Consider the following 21365-nt stretch of genomic DNA (forward strand, 5'->3'; position numbering starts at 1 on the left):
AAAAAAAAAGACAAAATTCTCTTTATTCATATACTATATGTTGATTGAAGAGCCAACACCTGCCGGATATTGAGGCTTCACTGCTTCTTAGCTGTGTGACCTTGGGCAAGTCAGCTTCCACCTGAGCCTTGCAAATCAGGCCTGGGGAGCCGAACCACCCAGAACTCTTGAGTCTTCGCACAGGACAGCTTCCTGACCCGCCCAGCACCTGTTTTTATTTCTGGAGAAAATTGGGAAGCATTTGGTAGCACACTGAGCACAACCAGAATCTGATTTGGTAAGAAGAGTGTGCTTACTCAGTTATTCCTTCATTCAACATGAGGGTCTATCTTTCCTTAAAGCAAGTTAGAAGGAAAAAAAAAAACAAAAACATGAGGGCCTAATACATACTAGTGATAATTCTTGGTACAGTGAACGAATAAATCGTCAAACAAGAAAGATAAAATTCTTGCCCTCATGGGTTACAGTCTATACTCTAGTGGGGAAGTAGAAGCAAGACATAATAAAAAAGAAACCACAGCATTGAATAGATGAATTCAGATTCCCTTAACTGAGAACCAAATAGAGGGGGTGCTGTAATAAATGGAAAGGGTGGCCTGGGAGGCCTTTTAGAGGAATTAGTATGAGGATGAAAGAAGTAGGCCTTGCAAGAACTGGGAAAATAACTCACAAAGGAAACAGCTAGTGCAAAGGCCCTGAGGCAGGAAGCTCAGTGTTTTCTGAGGAACAAAAAGGAAACAAGTGTCTCTGTTACGGGCACAGGAGTACTAAGACAACGTTGCAGGGGGACACAGGATGGAATGAGTTAGAAAGTTACTGTACTGAAATGGGGAGCTACTGAAGGATATTACTAACAAGTGGGGAGAGGGACTGCAGAGGGGCCAGAGGCGGCTAGGAGACCAGCTGGTGCTATTTCAGGGATCCAGGTGCGAGAAGATGGGCTCCCAATGCGCTGGAGCCGCGGAGAGGGATAAGAGAGCAGACCCAAGGGCTAGGGAGTGGATTATCTGTGTGGGGGGAGGGTGACGGATGAGGTGACCTTGGAGGTCTGGCCTGCGCAGTTAGGCGCTGAGTGGCGCCTTTACAGAGATGTGAGCCTGTATCCCAACAGGTGGGCTGGGGGCCGCGTCCAGGCGGAGGCTCGGCGGAGCCCTAGGGAAGAGAGTTGGCGCTCAGTCCCAGTCCCGGCCCAAATGGAAGTCAGCCCTCACTTGGGGACGGAATGCGACTTCCGGGGAGGAGGCGACGGAATGTAGATTGGGTGGGGGGAGGGGGGAGGTTGGGCCTGGAAACTTTCCAATCCTTAGGAGAAGGGGAGGAGCCAGTAAGAGGTTGTGAGTCCGTTCGCTCCTCAATTAAAATACTCCTTCCTGACCTCGTTGGCTTCTCCGTCCTCCGGGCGGGCTTCCTTCTTCTCCAGGTAAGGCTGGCCCAGGTGTGCGGGGCGCGGGGTGGGTCGCCCCCTCGCCTTCACCCCTGCTCTGTCCCTCAGCGGCTGTGTCGTGAGAGAGGACCTTCCTAAGCCTCTTCCCACCCCAAATGGGGGTGCTAAAATAGCAGCTCTGTGAGGAGAAAATGAGGCCGAGACAATGAGGAGGTGCTTGACTGGTGCTAGCTTTGGAGCCGGGCGGACCTGGGTCTTCTGCCAGCACCTAGATCTGGGACCTTGAACTCCATCTCCAACGTTTTTCTGAAGTGTTTCTTTATCTGACTGGAAAACAGATTCGGATGTAATACCTTCTCGGTATTCCCTTCAAGTGTTGGAAAAGGTGGCTGGGTTCATTTTCATATTACGCAAGGAGAGCACGTCTTTTTTTTTTTTAAGTAATTTTTATTTTATTATTTATATAATTTGGTTTTTTGTTTAAAAATTAAAGATTTATTTACTATTTACCTCAGATCTGAGAAGGAAAGCACGTGTTTGATAACAGACCCCAAGTCTCACAAAGCAGCAGCCATCCTCTCCCCTGCCCCTTCCCTCTCTCCTCAAATTCGGCTGTGGATCCTTCCCCGCGGGCCTCTCCCACGTGCACCGCCAGACTCCGTTACTAACTCGCCTAGGTTTTTTTTTTTTTTTTTTTTTTGAGACAGAGTCTCGCTTTGTTGCCCAGGCTAGAGTGAGTGCCGTGGCGTCAGCCTAGCTCACAGCAACCTCAAACTCCTGGGCTCGAGTGATCCTTCTGCCTCAGCCTCCCGAGTAGCTGGGACTACAGGCATGCGCCACCATGCCCGGCTAATTTTTTATATATATATCAGTTGGCCAATTAATTTCTTTCTATTTATAGTAAAGACGGGGTCTCGCTCTTGCTCAGGCTGGTTTTGAACTCCTGACCTTGAGCAATCCGCCCGCCTCGGCCTCCCAAGAGCTAGGATTACAGGCGTGAGCCACAGCGCCCGGCCTCGCCTAGGTTTTTTTAAGCAAACAGGAAGCTAGCGAGGTACTTTTTTTTCCTGTCTACCAAATGGGGTGGTTTTCTACGTATTAAGTCTTAAACTTTGACTTCTATATTTTAGACTCCACTTGAATTCTAGGCGCTGAGGCACAACTCTACAGCCCTGCCCTGCAGGAGGCCCCTCTCCCCGGGAAGGCACAGAAGTGAGTAAGCTGCTGGGACTTGGTGGTTTTGTGGCTTGGTGGCTGGTTAAATGGAGGGCTGGTGTGCAGGTGATGGGTCGGCAGGGGTATTTTGGAGTGAACCTGGGGAGGTGACCTTGGGACTGAAGGAGGCTTGCCTGTAATCTAGAGTGGGCGCACCTAACCTGGCACTATTGTTAGCAAAACCCGCCCAATTGTTATCACTAGAAATCATAGATATTTTATTTCATATTATAGTGGTTGCAGGTATCCTGAAACACAGTTTTACACTCTCACTACTTGAAGGATAAAGAGTTTAGTTCCGACACTCAATCTTGTTAAATAATAGGGTAATAAGCTCATATTTCATATCCCAAATTTGTTATTTTTGGTAATTATCAAATGCTAAATTCTAATCAGAGATTAAAGTCCAGAGATCTCTTTTTCCCATCCATGATATAAGACACTGAATTCTGTCCACGGGCAATCTGGGTTCAGAATCCCTAGTCAAGAAGGCAGAGGCTGGCAGGGTATCCTAGCACTCTGGAAGGCTGAGGCAGGCGGATTGCTTGAAGTCAGGAGTTCGAAACCAGCCTGAGCAAGAGCAAGACCCCGTCTCTACTATAAATAGAAAGAAATTAATTGGCCAACTAATATATATATATAGAAAAAATTAGCCGGGTGTGGTGGTGCATGCCTGTAGTCCCAGCTACTCGGGAGGCTGAGGCAGTAGGATTGCTTGAGCCCAGGAGATTGAGGTTGCTGTGAGCTAGGCTGACAACATCGCACTCACTCTAGCCTGGGCAACAAAGTGAGACTGTCTCAAAAAAAAAAAAAAAAAAGAAGGCAGAGGCTGGAGCAAATTTCGGGCCAGGCTTGGACATGTGATTGGAAGATTTAGGAGGCTTTCAATCAGTACTGTGGTTAGTTCACATTTGTGTTTTAAGGAGGTTACTCTGTTTACAACGGGAGGGCAATTGTTGGCACCCGGAGCAGTTGAGAAGGTAAGAAATATTTAGCAATTCACACACCTGAGGCCTTGGGGGCTGGGAGGGTAGACAAATTTTCTTTTAATCTAAGGAATTGAGAAAAAGCTTCTTGTTGATTTGCATTTTCTTGGCTTGTGGCTGCTGTCTTTTCATATGTTTATCTCCTTGCATTCCCTTTTTGGTGGTGAATTACCTTTTCAAAACCGGCTGCCCCTTCTTTCTCCTGGGCCCTGGTGTGTGTGTGTGTGTGGTTTCTTGGGTTTTGTGGTTTTTTTTTTCTAAATTTGTTGCTGGTATTATGGACTTGACTTTTAACTTGAACAGTCAATATTCCCCACCTCATTCCCTTTTTTTTTCCCCTCTCCCCGACCCTCTTGTGCAGCAGCTAGGCCCACCTCATTCTCTACAACCCAATCTCTCAAGACATCTAAAGTTTAGTGTAATATCTCTATAGAGTGCAAGTGCCTGTTTTTTTGTAGAGACAAGGTCTGTCCCCCCCGCTGGAGTGCAGCCTCAAATTTCTGGGCTTGGCCAGGAGCCTGGCTCACGCCTGTAATCCTAGCACTCTGGGAGGCCAAGGCAGGTGGATTGCTTGAGGTCAGGAGTTCGAAACCAGCCTGAGCAAGACCCCGTCTCTATTGAAAAAAATAGAAAGAAATTAATTGACCAACTAAAAATATGTATAGAAAAAATTAGCCGGGCATGGTGGCGCATGCCTGTAGTCCCAGCTACTTGGGAGGCTGAGGCAGAAGGATTGCTTGAGCCTGTATGACATTCCATGTTTTGGACATATGTGGGTTCAGTTATTTCCTCAGCAGTGGGCATTCAAGTAATTTCCTACTTTTTTCTTAGGGCATCTGTCATTACCATGGAGTGTCTTTTGCAAGATAGGCAGTGCTAGATGACAGAGTTAATTACCTATGGGGTGCGAGAATTCCCCAGGGCTATTTTAAAGGTGTGGGGGAGAATACTTGCCCCCCCTTCTCCCCCTTGTCTGTGTGTCACTAACCAGGGTGTTCAAACATGTACTCCATTTTTTTTCCTTCCCATCCCCTGACTAATAACATTGAGCATCTTTTTAATGTTTACTGTCCATGTGGTTTTTGTGTGTGTGTTTAGAAAAACAGAATTGTACTACCCACATTTTCTGCAACTTTTTCTCTTGTAATATATCAATGACATATTTAACCAATATGTGATTTCAATATACTCTATAGTATAATTTTGTATGTGCATAAACATATTACATGTCCATAAATACACATATGCGAAATAGTGTATTTTTGTCACAAAAACCACAATACTAAACCTTTTATCATTTATTCTTAATTAAAGGTGGTTCCTTTTTTTTTTTTTTGAGACAGAGTCTCACTTTGTTGCCCAGGCTAGAGTGAGTGCTGGCCTGGCACGGTAGCTCACTCACGCCTGTAATCCCAGCTCTCTGGGAGGCCGAGGCAGGCGGATTGCTCGAGGTCAGGAGTTGGAAACCAGCCTGACCGAGAGCGCGACCCCGTCTCTACTATAAATAGAAAGAAATTAATTGGCCAACTAATATATAGAGAAAATATTAGTCAGGCTTGGTGGCACATGCCTGTAGTCCCAGCTAATTGGGAGGCTGAGGCAGAAGGATCGCTTGAGCCCAGGAATTTGAGGTTGCTGTGAGCTAGGGTGATGCCATGGCACTCACTCTATTTTTTATTTTATTTATTTTTTTTGAGACAGAGTCTCACTTTGTCGCCCAGGCTAGAGTGAGTGAGTGCTGTGGCGTCAGCCTAGGTCAAAGCAACCTCAAAGCCCTAGGCTCAAGCAATCCTGCTGCCTCAGCCTCCCAAGTAGCTGGAACAGGCATGCGCCACCATGCCCGGCTAATTTTTTGTGTATATATATTAGTTGGCCAATTAATTTCTTTCTATTTATAGTAGAAACGGGGTCTCGCTCTTGCTCAGGCTGGTTTCAAATTCTTGACCTCCAGCAATCTACCGGCCTCTGCCTCCCAGAGTGCTAGGATTACATGCCTGAGCCACCATGCCTGGTCTGGTTTCATTGTTCCTGGTAGATTCTCAAGAGGGGAGTATATGTATTCTGACTTTTTAATAGGCTTTTCAAATTTCCTGAAAAGTTATAACTATTCCTACTTCAAATGGGTAAAAGTGGTCTCTTTTTTTTTTTATCATATCCCCAAGTCCCATGATTGGACAGCTTTTCATGTTCACTAAAAAATAATTGCTTTGCATTCTTTTTTTTTTTTTTAAGACTGAGTCATTTTGTTGCCCAGGCTAGAGTGAGTGCCATGGTGTCAGCCTAGCTCACAGCAACCTCAAACTACTGGGCTCAAGCAATCCTTCTGCCTCAGCCTCTTGAGTGGCTGGGACTACAGGCATGCGCCACCATGCCCGGCTAATTTTTTCTATATATATTAGTTTCTTTCTGTTTATAGTAGAGACGGTCTCACTCTTGCTCAGGCTGGTTTCAAACTCCTGACCTCCAGTAATCCTCCTGCCCCAGCCTCCCAGAGTGCTGGGATTACAGGCCTGAACCACCATGTCCGGCCCGATTTGCACTCTTTTAAAGAGTTTTTTTCATCGCAGCTTATCAATTTATATGCACTATGTAAGAAACTTTAGCGATTTTTGTGTGGTTGTTTTACTTTTTTTTTGTTTTTTTTTTAGTCTCTGTTGCTCAGGCTAGTGTGCCTCAGCCTCCGGAGTAGCTAGGACTACAGGCATGTGCCACCATGCCTGGCTAATTTTTTTCTATATATTTTTAGTTAGCCAATTAATTTCTTTCTTTCGTTTTTTTTTTTTTTTTTAAGGCTAGTCAAGTGCAGTAGTGAGGAGGGTGGAAAGTAGTAGAACAAGGAGCTCAATCTGTAACTGACTGTGAACAGTCCTCTGAGATAACTGACTACCTTCTAACTCACTACCTTCAGACCAGCCAATTTCTATTTTTAGTAGAGACAGGGTCTCCCTCTTGCTCAGGCTGGCTTCCAATTTCTGACCTTGAGAGGTCCTCCCCCCTGGCCTCCCAGAATGATAGGATTACAGAGCTGGGCCTGTGGTTATTCTATAATTTAATTGTATTTCCTCTTTGAAGTACCTACCTACCAATTTTAGCTTAATTTGCAATTCAGACCTATTTAAATGGAAATTTCTGGAAGGGGAACCTTTTTTTTGTTTTTGTTTTGTTTTTTGAGTCAGAGTCTCACTGTGTTCCCCAGGCTAGAGTGCCTTGGCATCAGCCTAGCTCACAGCAACCTCAAACTCCTGGGCTCAAGTGATCCTCCTGCCTCAGCCTGCCTAGTAGCTGGGACTACAGGCATGTGCCATGGTGCCTGGCTATGCTAATTTTTCTTTAAGAATTTTGCATCTGTATGAGTTTGAGGAAACCAGTAATTTAGTCTTATTGTCCTCTAGTTTATTATTGAAGTTATCTGTCCTTTTTTTTTTTTTTTTTGTTTGTTTGTTATTTGAGACGGAGTCTCGCTTTGTTGCCCAGGCTAGAGTGAGTGCCATGGCGTCAGCCTAGCTCACAGCAACCTCAAACTCCTGGGCTCAAGCGATCCTCCTGCCTCAGCCTCCCAAGTAGCTGGGACTACAGGCATTCGCCACCATGCCCAGCTAATTTTTTGTATATATTAGTTGGCCAATTAATTTCTTTCTATTTATAGTGGAGACGGGGTCTCGCTCTTGCTCAGGCTGGTCTTGAACTCCTGACCTCGAGCAATCCGCCCGCCTCGGCCTCCCAGAGAGCTAGGATTACAGGCGTGAGCCACCGCGCCCGGCCAAAGTTATCTGTCCTTATAATGAAATATTTTCTTTTTGTTATTCTCTAGAAGAGCTGAGTTTATAAAAGTTGCTTCTAAATTTTCAAATATAATTATGAAAGTTTAATGCTTCCAATTTTTTTTTTTTTTTTTTTTTGAGACAGAGTCTCACTTTGTTGCCCAGACTAGACTAAGTGCCATGGTGTCAGCCTAGCTCACAGCAACCTCTAACTCCTGGGCTCAAGCAATTCTGCTGCCTCGGCCTCCTAAGTAGCTGGGACTACAGGCATGTGCCACCATGCCCGGCTAATTTTTTCTATATATATTAGTTGGCCAATTAATTTCTTTCTATTTATAGTAGAGATGGGTCTCCATCTTGGTCAGGCTGGTTTTGAACTCCTGACCTGGAGCAATCCGCCCGCCTCAGCTTCCCAGAGTGCTAGGATTATAGGTGTGAGCCATGGCTCCGGGCAATGCTTCCAATTTTGAATCATGCTTTGTCAGTAATTGTGTCCCCTTTTCATTCATAGTGTTATTTATTTGTACCTTTTCCTTGTTCCTGGCCTTTTTGTACTCTTTAAAAGTGGTTCTTTCTTACTCTTTCCTATCACTAGGAGAAACCCCTCCCACTACCCCCTCCTGTATACCTGTCTGTCAGCAATGTTTGCTCCATGCTTGTACACAGTGTTTCCACAGTGCACTTCCTTGTGGTCTTTGCTGTATAGCTCCTGCTCATTTCTTTCAGATCCAACTGCCCACTTCCTCAGGTAAACCATCCTGGCTCTCCCTGAATACACGAGATTACACCTTGTATGGGCACTTGTGACCCTTGATCTCTACTTTGTAGGCTAGCACAATTGCAATTTTCTATTTGTTTCTCCCTAGCCGTTAAGCCACTTGAGGGTAGGTTCCATATCTGTTTCTGTTCAACATTCTTTCCTTTATGGCACCTCGCACAGTAACTAGCATATAATCTGTGCTCAGTAAATGTGAACAAGTGTCTGGGAACTTGGAAAGTTCACCTCTGTCCCCAGAGGTGTCCCTGGGATATATGTGGGTACATATATATGGGATATATGTATTGTATATATACCTTTTATTAACTCTACACCAGATTTGGTGATATTTTTCTATCAGATGACTCAAGTTTGGGGAGGTTTTCTATTAAATATGTAATGCACTTTTTTTTTTTTTTTTTTTGAGACAGTCTCACTTTGTTGTCCAGGCTAGAGTGAGTGCTATGGTGTCAGCCTATCTCACAGCAACCTCAAACTCCTGGGCTCAAGCAATCCTTCTGCCTCAGCCTCCCAAGTAGCTGGGACTACAGGCATGGGCCACCATGCCCAGCTAATTTTTTGTATATATATTTTTAGTTGGTCAATTAATTTCTTTCTATTTTTGGTAGAGAGGGGGTCTTGCCTCTCAGGCTCAGGCTGGTTTTGAACTCCTGACCTTGAGCAATCTGAGGGCATGGGCCTCCTAGAGTGCTAGGATTACAGGCATGAGCCACCATGCCCTGCCGGAAATGCACTCTTTATCCTTCCATTAGCTGCATGGTAGGACTTTCTGGTTCTGTTCCTCAAAGCTATTGTTAGTGTTCACAAGTGCCATTTCCCTTTTCTTTTCCATATATCTGCTTCAAAAATACCTACCAGTTTGGCCTGGCGGGATGGCTCTTGCCTGTAATCCTAGCACTCTGGGAGGCCTTGGGGAGTGATTCTTGAGCTCAGGAGCTCGAAACCAGCCTGAGCAAGAGCGAGACCCCGTCTCTACTATAAATAGAAAGAAATTAATTGGCCAACTAATATATATAGAAAAATTTTTTCGGGCATGGTGGCTCATGCCTGTAGTCCCAGGTACTTGGGAGGCTGAGGCAGGAGGATTGCTTGAGTCCAGGAGTTTGGTTGCTGTGAGCGAGGCTGATACTAGGGCACTAACTCTAGCCTGGGCAACAAAGCGAGACTCTATCTCAAAAAAAAAAAATGCCAGTTTTGATTATTTATCATGATCTCCTTAAGTCACTGAATCCTCTTAGAAAGGGGTGGGATTTTACTTTTTTTTTTATTTGGATTTTACTTTTTATATCTGTGAATTCAAGCAATTTGGGTCTTGTCAGTGTTAGAGTGGGAAACAGTAGGACCACAGAACAAAGAGACAGGGTCACTGAGACTGAAATCATCAAAAAGGAGTTTTATTGACTAGCTGGAGCTAGGGTCTAAGTCCCAGAGCACTGATATGGTGGCCTCTACTGGGACATAGACCTGGCCTACTGTGCATCACCTGTCTACACGCTTGACCTTTACATTGATTGGTTGGCCCCTCCCATGTGCTTGACCTTTACATTGATTGGTTGGCCCCTTGTGCCCATACGCTTGCCCTTTTGTTTTATCCCCAAATTTACGGAGATCAGCCCGCTCAACCCAACTTCTTAAAAACAAGCAATATACTTAAGCTAAAAGAAAGCACCTTAGCCTGAGGCTTCACAGTCAGCAGTGATGACCCAGCAGTTGATGCAATTTTTTTTTTTTTTTGTAGAGACGGGGTCTGGCTCTTGCTCAGGCTGCTGTCAAACTCCTGAGCTCAAAGGATCCACTCGCATTGGCCTCCCCAAGTGCTAGGATTCCAGTGGTGAGCCAGCACACCTGGCCAGGGGATGCAATTTTTAGCAACTAGAATACTTACTAGTCCTTGTAGAGGAAAAGATTGAGGAACTGGCATCCCAGTTGCCCAAAGTGTTCCTATTGTGCTTTCCTACTTCTCATTGCTGTCAGGCAGTTATACAGTTATCATGTGCTACTTAAAACCAGAAATGAGCAACCCTAGTGAATCTCCTGAAGGAAAGATGGGTCTTAAATGTGAGGTGGGAAGAGATATGAAATTTAATTCTTTTTCTTCCTTCAGCCTGTGTCTTAACATTTGCACTCTGTGAAATAATGTTCTGAATTGACTTGACAACTGGTTTTGAGAAAAAGTCTAAATATTATCAATTTCTACAATTTCCATTTTCTCCAAGATTCTACTTCAGACTTTCATAATTTGGTATGGCATGTATGTTTCTTTTTCTGCTTCCTCTTTTTTTTTTTTTTTTTTTGAGATAGTCTCTCGCTTTGTTGCCCAGGCTAGAGTGAGTGCCATGGTGTCGCCCTAGCTCGCAGCCACCTCAAATGCCTGGGCTCAAGCAATCCTTCTACCTCAGCCTCCTGAGTAGCTGGGACTATAGGCATGTACCACCATGCCTAGCTAATTTTTTTTTTTCTGTATATATTAGTTGGCCAATTAATTTCTTTGTATTTTTAGTAGAGATGGGGCCTGGCTCTTGCTCAGGCTGGTTTTGAACTCCTGACCTCGAGCAATCCGCCCGCCTAGGCCTCCCAGAGTGCTAGGATTACAGGTGTGAGCCACAGTACCCGGCCAGTAGTTCTATTAATATTTTTAGTTCTTTAAGAATTCTCCATACTTTTTTCTGTAGAGGTTGCACTAATTTACCTTCCCACCCATAAGGGTATAAGAGTTCTCTTTTCTGGGGGGCGTGGGTGGTGGGACAAGACAACATAAGCAACCTAAACATTTGTACCCCCATAATATAAAGAAATTTAAAAAAAAAGAGTTCCCTTTTCTCCTCATCCTTGCCAACATCTGTTATTTTTTTGTTTTTAATAATAGCCATCTGATTCATGTAAGATAATATCTCATTGTCGTTTAATTTGCATTTCTCTGGTGTTTAGAGAGATTAAACATTTTTTCATGTTTCTTGGCCATTAGGTTGTCTTTTGAAAAATGTCTGTTCATTTCCTTAGCCTATTTTTTTTTGACACAAGTCTCACTTTGTTGCCCAGGCTAGAGTGAGTGCCATGGCATCAGCCTGACTCACAGCAACCTCAAACTCCTGGGCTTAAGCAATCCTTCTGCCTCAGCCTCCTGAGTAGCTTGGACTACAGGCATGCGCCCCCATGCCTGGCTAATTTTTTCTATATATATTAGTTGGCCAATTAATTTCTTTCTATTTATAGTAGAGATGGGGTCTCGCTCTTGCTCAGGTTGGTTTCTAACTCCTGAGCTCAAAGGATCTGTCTGCCTCAGCCTCCCAGAGAGCTAGGATTACAGGCATGAGCCTACCGTGTCCAGCCTCTTAGCCCACTTTTTAATGGGGATATTTGATTTTTTGTTGTTGAGTTGTTGGAGTTCCTTATAAGTTCTCAGTAATAATCTGTCAGATTTATAGTTTGCAAATATTTTCTCCCATTCTACAAGTTATTCACTCTGTTCATTCTTTTGCTGTGCAGAGGCTTTGTAGTTTAAGTCCCATTTGTTTTTGTTGTCCGTGCTGCCTTTTTGTTGTTGTAGATGGAGTCTCCCTATCTTTTTTTTTTTTTTTGAGACAGAGTCTAACTCTGTTGCCCAGGCTAGAGTGCCTTGGCATCAGCCTAGCTCACAGCAACCCTCAATCTCCTGGGCTCAAGCGATCCTACTGCCTCAGCCTCCCGAGCAGCTGGGACTACAGGCATGCACCACCGTGCCTGGCTAATTTTTTCTATATATATTTTTAGTTGGTCAATTAGTTTCTTTCTATTTTTAGTATTAGTAGAGGTGGCGTCTTGCTCAGGCTGACCTTGAGCAATCCACCTGCCTCAGCCTCCCAGAGTGCTAGGATTACTCGCCTGAGCCACCACGCCCGGCTGTTTTTGTTTTTGTGTGTGTGTGTTTAATTTTTTTTCTTTAATTTCAGACTATTACAGGGATACGTGCACTTTGGTTACATAAACTGCCTTTGCACCTCCTGAGTCAGAGCTACAAGCGTGCCTATCTCCTAAACAGCACCTGTTAACTGTGAGTTTACCTATATCCTCTTACCTCCGGCCACCTGCGCAACACTGGATGAATGTTACTTCCATATGTGCACCTAAGGTTTGATTAGTACCAATTTAATGGTGAGTACATGTGGTATTTGTTTTTCCTTTTTTTTTTTTTTTTTTTTTTTTTTTTGAGACAGAGTCTCGCTTTGTTGCCCAGGCTAGAGTGAGTGCCGTGGCGTCAGCCTAGCTCACAGCAACCTCAAACTCCTGGGCTCGAGCGATCCTTCTGTCTCAGCCTCCCGAGTAGCTGGGACTACAGGCATGCGCCACCATGCCCGGCTAATTTTATATATATATATCAGTTGGCCAATTAGTTTCTTTCTATTTATAGTAGAGACGGGGTCTCGCTCTTGCTCAGGCTGGTTTTGAATTCCTGACCTTGAGCAATCCGCCTGCCTCGGCCTCCCAGAGAGCTAGGATTACAGGCAGGCGTGAGCCACCGCGCCCGGCCTGTTTTTCCATTTTTGTGATACTTTGCTTAGAAGAATGGGCTCCAGCTCCATCCAGGATAATACAAGAGGTATTAGTTCACTGTTGGTTTTTTTTTTTTTTTTTTATGGCTGAGTAGTGCTCCATGGTATACATATACCACATTTTATTAATCCACTTGTGGATTGGCTTGTTTCAACTTCTTTTTTTTTTTTTTTTGCGACAGAGTCTCACTTTGTTGTCCAGGCTAGAGTGAGTGCCGTGGCGTCAGCCTAGCTCACACCAACCTCAAACTCCTGGGCTTGAGTGATCCTTCTGCCTCAGCCTCCCGAGTAGCTGGGACTACAGGCATGCGCCACCATGCCCGGCTAATTTTTTATATATATATCAGTTGGCCAATTAATTTCTTTCTATTTATAGTAGAGACGGGGTCTCGCTCTTGCTCAGGCTGGTTTTGAACTCCTGACCTTGAGCAATCCGCCCGCCTCGGCCTCCCAAGAGCTAGGATTACAGGCGTGAGCCACAGCGCCCGGCCTCAACTTCTTTGCAGTTGTAAATTGTGCTGCTATAAACATTCCAGTGCAGCCCAGTGTATATATTGTTGTTGACTTTGTCAAAGATCAGTTGGCTGTTAAGTATGTGGCTTTATTTCTGGTTTCTCTATTCTGTTCCATTGATCTATGTGTCTACTTTTGTTTTTTGTTTTTTGTTTTTTGTTTTTTTTTTGAGACAGAGTCTCACTTTGTTGCCCAGGCTAGAGTGAGTGCCGTGGCATTAGCCTGGCTCACAGCAACCTCAATCTCCGGGGCTCAGCGATCCTACTGCCTCAGCCTCCCAAGTAGCTGGGACTACAGGCATGTGCCACCATGCCCAGCTAATTTTTTGTATATATATTTTTAGTTGGTCAATTAATTTCTTTCTATTTTTGGTAGAGACGAGGGTCTCGCTCAGGCTGGTTTTGAACTCCTGACCTTGAGCAATCCGCCCGCCTCGGCCTCCCAAAGTGCTAGGATTACAGGCGTGAGCCACTACGCCCGGCCAATATGTGTCTACTTTTATGCCCATGCCATGCTGCCTTGGTCGTTATTGCCTTGTAGTATAATTTGAAGTCAGACAATGTGGTGCCTCTAGTTCTGTTGTTTTTATTCAAGATTGCTTTGGCTATTTGGGCTCTTTTTTTGGTTCCATATGAATGTTAGAATTGTTTTTTCTAACTCCGTGAAAAATGATGTTGGTATTTTGACTAAGGATTGAATGGAACCTATAAATTGCTTTAGGCAGTATGGTTATTTTAATGATATTAATTCTTCTGATCCATGAACCTTGGATATTTTTCCATTTTTGTTATCTTCAATTTCTTTCATCAGTGTTTTGCAGTTTTCCTTGTAGGGAATCTTTCACCTCCTTGGTTGAATATATTCCTATTCCTAAGTGTTTTATTTTTCTGTGCTATTGTAAATGGGGTTGCTTTCTTGACTTTTTTTTCTCATTTTTGTAATAATGTTGCTTGAAGCCTTGATATGGTTCTTGACTAGATTATTATTGGTGTATAGAAATGCTACTGATTTCTGTATGCTGATTTTTGTATCCAGAAATTTTACTGAATTCATCAAATCTAATAAGAATTTTTTGTGGAATCTTAAGGGTTTTCTAAATAAAAAAGATCATATTGTGGAACAGGGATGATTTGACTTCCATTTTTCCAATTTGGATGCCTTTTTTTACCCTCTTCCTTGTTGATTGCTCAAGGACTAAAATACTATGTTGAATATTGTTAAGAGTGGTAAAAGTGGACATCTTTGTGTTGTTCCAGTTCTTAGGGGGAATGTTTTCAATTTTCCCCTACAGAATAGTTATTTTCTTTTGTCAATTGTCTTTATTTCACAGGGGCCATGCTCTTCTGTATCATTCCAATTTTAGTGTATATGCTGCCAAAGCAAGCACAAGAATAGTTTATTTTATTTATTTATTTATTTATTTATTTTTTGAGACAGAGTCTCGCTTTGTTGCCTAGGCTAGAGTGAGTGCCGTGGCATCAGCCTAGCTCACAGCGACCTCAAACTCCTGGGCTCAAGCAATCCTACTGCCTCAGCCTCCCGAGTAGCTGGGACTACAGGCATGCACCACCATGCCCGGCTAATTTTTTCTATATATATTAGTTGACCAATTAATTTCTTTCTATTTATAGTAGAGACGGGGTCTTGCTCTTGTTCAGGTTAGTTTCGAACTCCTGACCTTGAGCAATCCGCCTGCCTGGGGTGCCCAGCCTTATTTATTTTTTTGAGACAGAGTCTTGCTCTGTTGCCTGGGCTAGAGTGCCATGGCATCAGCCTAGCTCACAGCAACCTCAAACTCCTGGGCTCAGGTGATCCTCCTGCTGTAGCCTCTGGAGTAGCTGGGACTATAGGCATGTGCCTAATTTTTTCTGTGTATTTTTAGTTGGCAAATTAATTTCTTTCTATTTTTAGTAGAGATGAGGTCTTGCTCTTGCTCAGACTGGTTTAGAACTCCTGACCTTGAGTGATCTGCCCACCTGGGCCTCCCAGAGTGTTAGGATTATAGGCGTGAGCCAAGGCACCCAGCCCAGAATAGTTTTCTTTTTTTTTGAGACAGAGTCTCACTTGGTTGTCCAGGCTAGAGTGAGTGCCGTGGCGTCAGCCTAGCTCACAGCAACCTCAAACTCCTGGGCTCAAGCAATCTTACTGCCTCAGCCTCCCAATTAGCTGGGACTACAGGCATGCGCCACCATGCCGGGCTAATTTTTTTTTCTATATTAGTTGGCCAATTAATTTCTTTCTATGTATAGTAGAGACGGGGTCTAGCTCTTGCTCAGGATGGTTTTGAACTCCTGACCTCAAGCAATCCGCCCGCCTCAGCCTCCCAGCAGAATAGTTTTCTTAACCAAGTTTATATTCTTTTGAGTTTCTTGAATTCTTCAGTAAACAATTACTCATTTTTTTTATATTTCAGATTGACGTGTTATAAGATTATTGAATTTCTGGAGTCTCGCAGCCCTGTAAGAACAAAAATTATTCTTTAGGAAGAAAACAGAATCCAGCCTTGACAACATCCACAATGTCTAGTGTACAGTCAAAACTTGTTAGCCTTGCAGAGGAACAGGAAAATACCACCTATATGGAAAGAAAGGAGAAACTGATAGAAACTGATAAGGAGATAGCTCCAATATTGGATTTAAAATACAAAGACATATCAGCAGTTATTATGAAAAAGTTTAAGGTCTTGACAGAAATCCAGGACCTAATGTTTGATGAGATGAGGGAAACTCTTAAAAATGACCTCAAAGAAATGTTAGGAGTAAAAAATACAATACCTATAATAAAAAAGTCCAAGAACTCCAGTAGCAGGAGGAAACAGTGGCAACAAATAAAAGATTTAACCTCGGAAAAAACAGGGCTGGTAGAGAAAATAGGAGAATACTCTAAAATAGTTGAGGATATTGAAAGCTTAACTTGTGAAAGAAAAGTAAATGAGCTGAGTAGCAAATTAGACAAAGCTAAAGAATCCAGTAGTAATGAAGGTAAGAAATTATCCCAGAATGAATCACTAAATTACAGAATCATGGAAAGTATAGAAGAAACCTTAAGCAATATAGATGACAGACACAGAAATTACAATATCCATATAGAAGTTAGAGAAGGAGAGACTAGAAAAAATGGAGAGGATGAACTAGTCAAAGAATTGGGAGAGGAAAAAAAACATCCGAACTTCAGTAAGAAAGAGGAAATTCTAAAAGCCTCTAGAGAAGAAGAACGGTTAATGGATGAAGGAGCAACACTCACCCTGGCGGCAGACTTTTCGTCAGCAACACTAGATATTAGTAAACAATGGAGTAATATCTTCAATATTCTGAGAGAAAATGAGTATGAGCCTAAATTTCTATGCCAAGTTAAGTTAGCATTTAAATGTGATGGTGAAATAAAGGAATTTTCAGACCTGCAAAGCCTCAGGAAGTTTATTAGCCAAAAATCTTATATGAAAGAATTACTGGAAGATGTACTCCCACAAAATGAAAAAATAAATCAAGGAGGAAGAAGATATGGGATTCAAGAAAAAATGGTAAGCACAGAAATCTATAAAGCTTTTGGGTAAAGTATGAGTGGGCACAGTTATTCTGAAGGTTAAATCAATGTTTTGAGAAATGATTCCTTAAAAGTAAAAACATGGCATTAAACATAATGATTTAAAATGCTGCTTTTCAGGCCGGGCGTGGTGGCTCACGCCTGTAATCCTAGCACTTTGGGAGGCCGAGGCGGGCGGATTGCTCAAGGTGGAGTTCGAAACCAGCCTAAGCGAGACCCCGTCTCTACCAAAAATAGAAATAAATTAATTGACCAACTAAAAATATATATACAAAAAATTACCGGGGCATGGTGGCGCATGCCTGTAGTCCCAGCTACTCGGGAGGCTGAGGCAGTAGGATCACTGAGCCCCGGAGATTGAGGTTGCCCCCGGAGATTGAGGTTGCTGTGAGCCAGGCTGACGCCACGGCACTCACTCTAGCCTGGGCAACAAAGTGAGACTCTGTCTCAAAAAAAAAAAAAAAAAGAAAATGCTGCTTTTCAAAAAAGCGTGGTATTGAAAGCATTGGAGAGATGAGAAAGGGCCAGTGTTGTCTGTTTCAGAGAAGTTTAATGTATATTCTAGTTATTAATAGGACAATAAATTGAGGGCAGATGCAGTGCCTCTCACCTGTAATCCCAGCAACCTGGGAGGTTGAGGCAGCAAGATTGCCTGAAGCCAGGAGTTAGAGACCAGCCTGAGAAACATAGCGAGACCTCATCTCTACAAAAAATAGAAAAATAGCTTGTTGTAGTGGTACGTTTCTGTTGCACTCATTATTTGGGAGGTTAAGGCAGGATTGATTGAGCCCAGAAGGTTGAGGCGGCAGTGAGCTATGCTGGAACCCACTGTGCTCTAGCCCAGGCAACAGAGAGAGATCCTGTCTTAAGAACAACAACAAAAAAAGAATATGGCCCTTCTCTTCCCTCTGTACTCTCGCCCCCAGTCCTCTGCCAAAGCAAGGAAACGCCAGTTGTCCATCTTATGTTTCTTAAAGACTCAACTAATATTATGTTTCAGTTTCACTCCTAGAGGTACTGCCTGTAGCTAATTCCTTAGGTTTTTAGCTATTCCATGGTTAGTTTCTCACTTTTTTTTTTGAGACAGAGTCTCACTTTGTTGCCCAGGCTAGAGTGAGTGCCATGGCGTCAGCCTAGCTCACAGCAACCTCAAACTCCTGGGCTCAAGCAATCCTGCTGCCTCAGCCTCCTAAGTAGCTGGGACTATAGGCATGCACCACCATGCCTGGCTAATTTTTTCTCTCTCTCTATATATATATTAATTGGCCAATTAATTTCTTTATTAAATTTTTATAGTAGAGACAGGGTCTCGCTCTTGCTCAGTCTGGTTTCAAACTCCTGACCTCGAGCAATCCGCCTGCCTTGGCCTCCCAGAATGCTAGCATTACAGGTGTGAGCCACCGTGCCCGGCCCAGAGTCTCATTGTTGTCACCTGGGCTAGAGTACAGTGGTGTCATCGTAGTTTACTACAACCTTAAACTACTTGGGCTCAAGTGATCCTCCTGCCTCAGCCTCCCCAATAGCTGGGACTACAAGCACATGCCACTGCACCTGGCTAATTTTTCTATTTTAGTAGAGATGGGGGTCTCTGTCACTTAGGCTGGTGGTCTTGAACTCCTGAGCTCAAGCAATATTCCCACCTTGTCCTCCCAGAGTCCCAGGATTACAGGCATGCGACACTGCACCTGGTTTCTCACTTTTTTTTTTTTTTTTTTTTGAGACAGAGTCTCGCTTTTGTTGTCCAGGCTAGAGTGAGTGCTGTGGCATCAGCCTAGCTCACAGCAACTTCAAACTCCTGGGCTCAAGCGATCCTACTGTCTCAGCCTCCCAAGTAGCTGGGACTACAGTCATGTGCCACCATGCCTGGCTAATTTTTTCTATATATATTAGTTGGCTAATTAATTTCTTTCTATTTATAGTAGAGATGGGGTCTCGTTCTTGCTGAGGCTGGTTTTGAACTCCTGACCTCAAGCAATCCGCCCACCTCATCCTCCCAGAGAGCTAGGATTACAGGCATGAGCCACCATGCCTGGCCTACTTATTTTTTTTTTTACTGTTGTAATTTCCTGGGGTCTACCAAAGCATATAACACTTATCCTATACTTTCCAGCTCCCAAAATTTTGTGTTATGGCCATCTTTCCCTTTTCCTGCCATTGCTCTGCCACTTATGGAGAGTTTCAAGACAGGTGGGAATTAATTGCATATGTACAATTTGTCATTTTGATCCAGAAATCTTAAGCTAATATTTTTTACAGGTTTTCAACGAATCCTTCCTTCTTCCCCACCCTTCTAGCATTTCCAAATGTAACCTGTATGCAAAATGAGAATCTAGAATTGGAAGGTATATTTGGAGCAACATTCTTTATTTAAGAATCAGGATTTTATTTCATAAAGTAGCTGCCTTCAAGGTTTACACAGATGAGGTACTTAACCTGGCCTGGGAAAGTTAGAAAAGTTGAGGACAAAGAGCCATGAGCCAGCCACATGAAGAGTTTTTTCTTACAGAGGGAATAAGTGAAAGGCTCCAGGGCAGGCTAAGATCTTCAAGAAATATATTAAATTCAGAGAGTGGTGATATTTACAACTAATTGATTATAACCAGTTCCAGATTCCTTTTTCCTTCTGCACTCCCACTGCTTCACTTTGAGTAGCCCATAAAGAAAATTAAGTAAATAATTCAGAGAGTGAGTTGGAAGTTTTAATTCTTTAAAACAGAAGATCTAAAGAAATAATTATTTTTCTTCCCTTTTTTTTTAACTTTCAGGGTAAAACTCTAATTGACTCAAAGCATGGAGCTGGAGGAACAACCAGTGATGGCTTGAGCTTTCTATTTAGTAAAGAGGTAAAAGTTGCTAAGCCAGAGGAGGTGAAGAACTTGGAGATTCTGGAGGAGTCTTCACAGTGGAACGAAAAAGAAACTTCCACGTTGGAGGAGGAAGAGGCTTCAGAGGTAGAGGAGGATGAAGAGGCCTCAGGGATGGAGGAGGAGGATGAAGAGGCCTCAGGGATGGAGGAGGAGGAGGAAGAGTCCTCAGGGTTGGAGGATGAGGGGGAAGAGAGCTCAGTGTTATATGAGGAACAGTACTCAACCTTTCAGGGTTGTACTGCAGTAGATACAAAGCATGGAGTTGAGGAAATAAACAGTGATGGTTTGGAGGTTATTTTGATTGACATGGTAGAGGATTCTGAGCTAGAGGAGGAAGAAGAGGAAGGAAAGGACTCTGAGATAGGAAGGGTAAGGACTACCTTCCAGACTGAGAAAAAAAAGGCCTCAGGAGGACTTAAAGAAATTTCCTCTAGTTACTTGGTTTTGGACTCGGAAAGGAAAAAGTCGGCGAAACATAAGGTGGTTGACAAAACCCAGGATGAAGAGGAAACAGCTGTACCCAGAAGTCAAGAAGTTGAGACACCCTGTCTGAACTTATGCTTGGCCTCTCCCTCGAAATCACTAGAAATAAGTTATGACAAGTATGAAAAATATCCATGTACAAATTTGGGTACTTCATCTGGAGTCACTAAAATTTTTAGGGAAACAGAGAAAGAGAGACATAAAATTCTGCAAACAGAAGAGCTAACACCCAAAGAAGCAGAGTTATTACAAGAAACAGAAGAAAACTTTAGAAGAAGTGTGATTAATAGCATGAGGGAGATACAAAAAGAGATTGGAAATATTAAAAACCACCATCCAGAAGTCTTAGAAATTAAAAATTCAGTAGATGATCTGAGTAGCACAATGGACATACTTGAGGAAAGAATGAACAATCTAGAAGATCAAGTTGAGGAATTCTCTAAAGATACACTACAAATGACCAAACAGATGATAAATAAAGAAAGGTTAAGAGATATGGAGGATAGATTCAGAAGCTCCAACATTCGTTTGATAGGAATTCCAGAAAAGGCTAATTATGAGAATGGAGCAGAAGACATAATTAAGGAAATAATTGATGAAAACTTTCCAGAGTTAAAGAAAGATTTGCCTCTTGAGATTGTCAGTGCTTACCGAATACCCAGCAAGATTGATAAAAGGAGACTCACTCCTAGACACATCTTGGTAAAATTTTGGAGTTTTAACGACAAAGAGAAAGTCCTAAGGGCTTCCAGAGAGAGAAAAGAAACAACCTACCGAGGAACAAGAATCAGATTGACAGCCGACTTGTCACTGGACACCCTGGATGCGAGAAGTAAGTGGAGTGCTGTCATAAAGGTTCTGCAGGATAAAGGCTTTAAACCTAGAATTCTATATCCAGCCAAATTGGCATTTGATTTTCAGGGCAAAACAAAGATATTTGTTGATATTGAAGAATTTAGAAAGTCTATTTCTTGTATTCCTTCTTTGAAAGAATTACTAGAGGACATACTTTAGCAATCTAGGGTGACGACAAACACATATACATAATATGCTTTTCTCCTGCTGACAACACTAAAAATCAACATGTAAAACCAGAAAATGAAACAGTACACCTCCTTGCAGAAGGATGGATAGCTATCAACGTACTTGGGATAAGGGAAAAGGAAGGTTGCATACACTACCTAGATATTGGTAAAATTTTTTTAAAGTAGGCTGCTCTGGAGGTAGTGAGTTATTTCAGTTGATTGTTCATGGTTAGAAATCAAACTCCTTTTTCTATTCTTGCCCCTATTTTCTCACTACTAGA

General features: G+C 43.0%; 1 protein-coding gene and 1 pseudogene across 1 annotated transcript; one reads left to right on the top strand and one right to left on the bottom strand.

The window, feature by feature from the left end:
• The first annotated feature begins 1304 nt into the window (after positions 1 to 1304).
• Positions 1305 to 21236, top strand: L1TD1 (LINE1 type transposase domain containing 1). The gene is made up of 5 exons (XM_076010267.1): positions 1305 to 1420; positions 2515 to 2596; positions 12054 to 12255; positions 15580 to 16623; positions 19475 to 21236. Exons 4-5 carry the CDS (start codon positions 15685 to 15687, stop codon positions 21071 to 21073), a joined length of 2538 nt encoding a protein of 845 aa, XP_075866382.1. The 5' UTR covers positions 1305 to 1420; positions 2515 to 2596; positions 12054 to 12255; positions 15580 to 15684; the 3' UTR covers positions 21074 to 21236.
• LOC142869786 (uncharacterized) lies at positions 14453 to 14553 on the bottom strand (annotated as a pseudogene).
• Positions 21237 to 21365: the final 129 nt, after the last annotated feature.

The sequence above is a fragment of the Microcebus murinus genome, chromosome 2 (genome assembly GCF_040939455.1).
Source record: "Microcebus murinus isolate Inina chromosome 2, M.murinus_Inina_mat1.0, whole genome shotgun sequence".
NCBI classification, from domain to species: Eukaryota; Metazoa; Chordata; class Mammalia; order Primates; family Cheirogaleidae; genus Microcebus; species Microcebus murinus.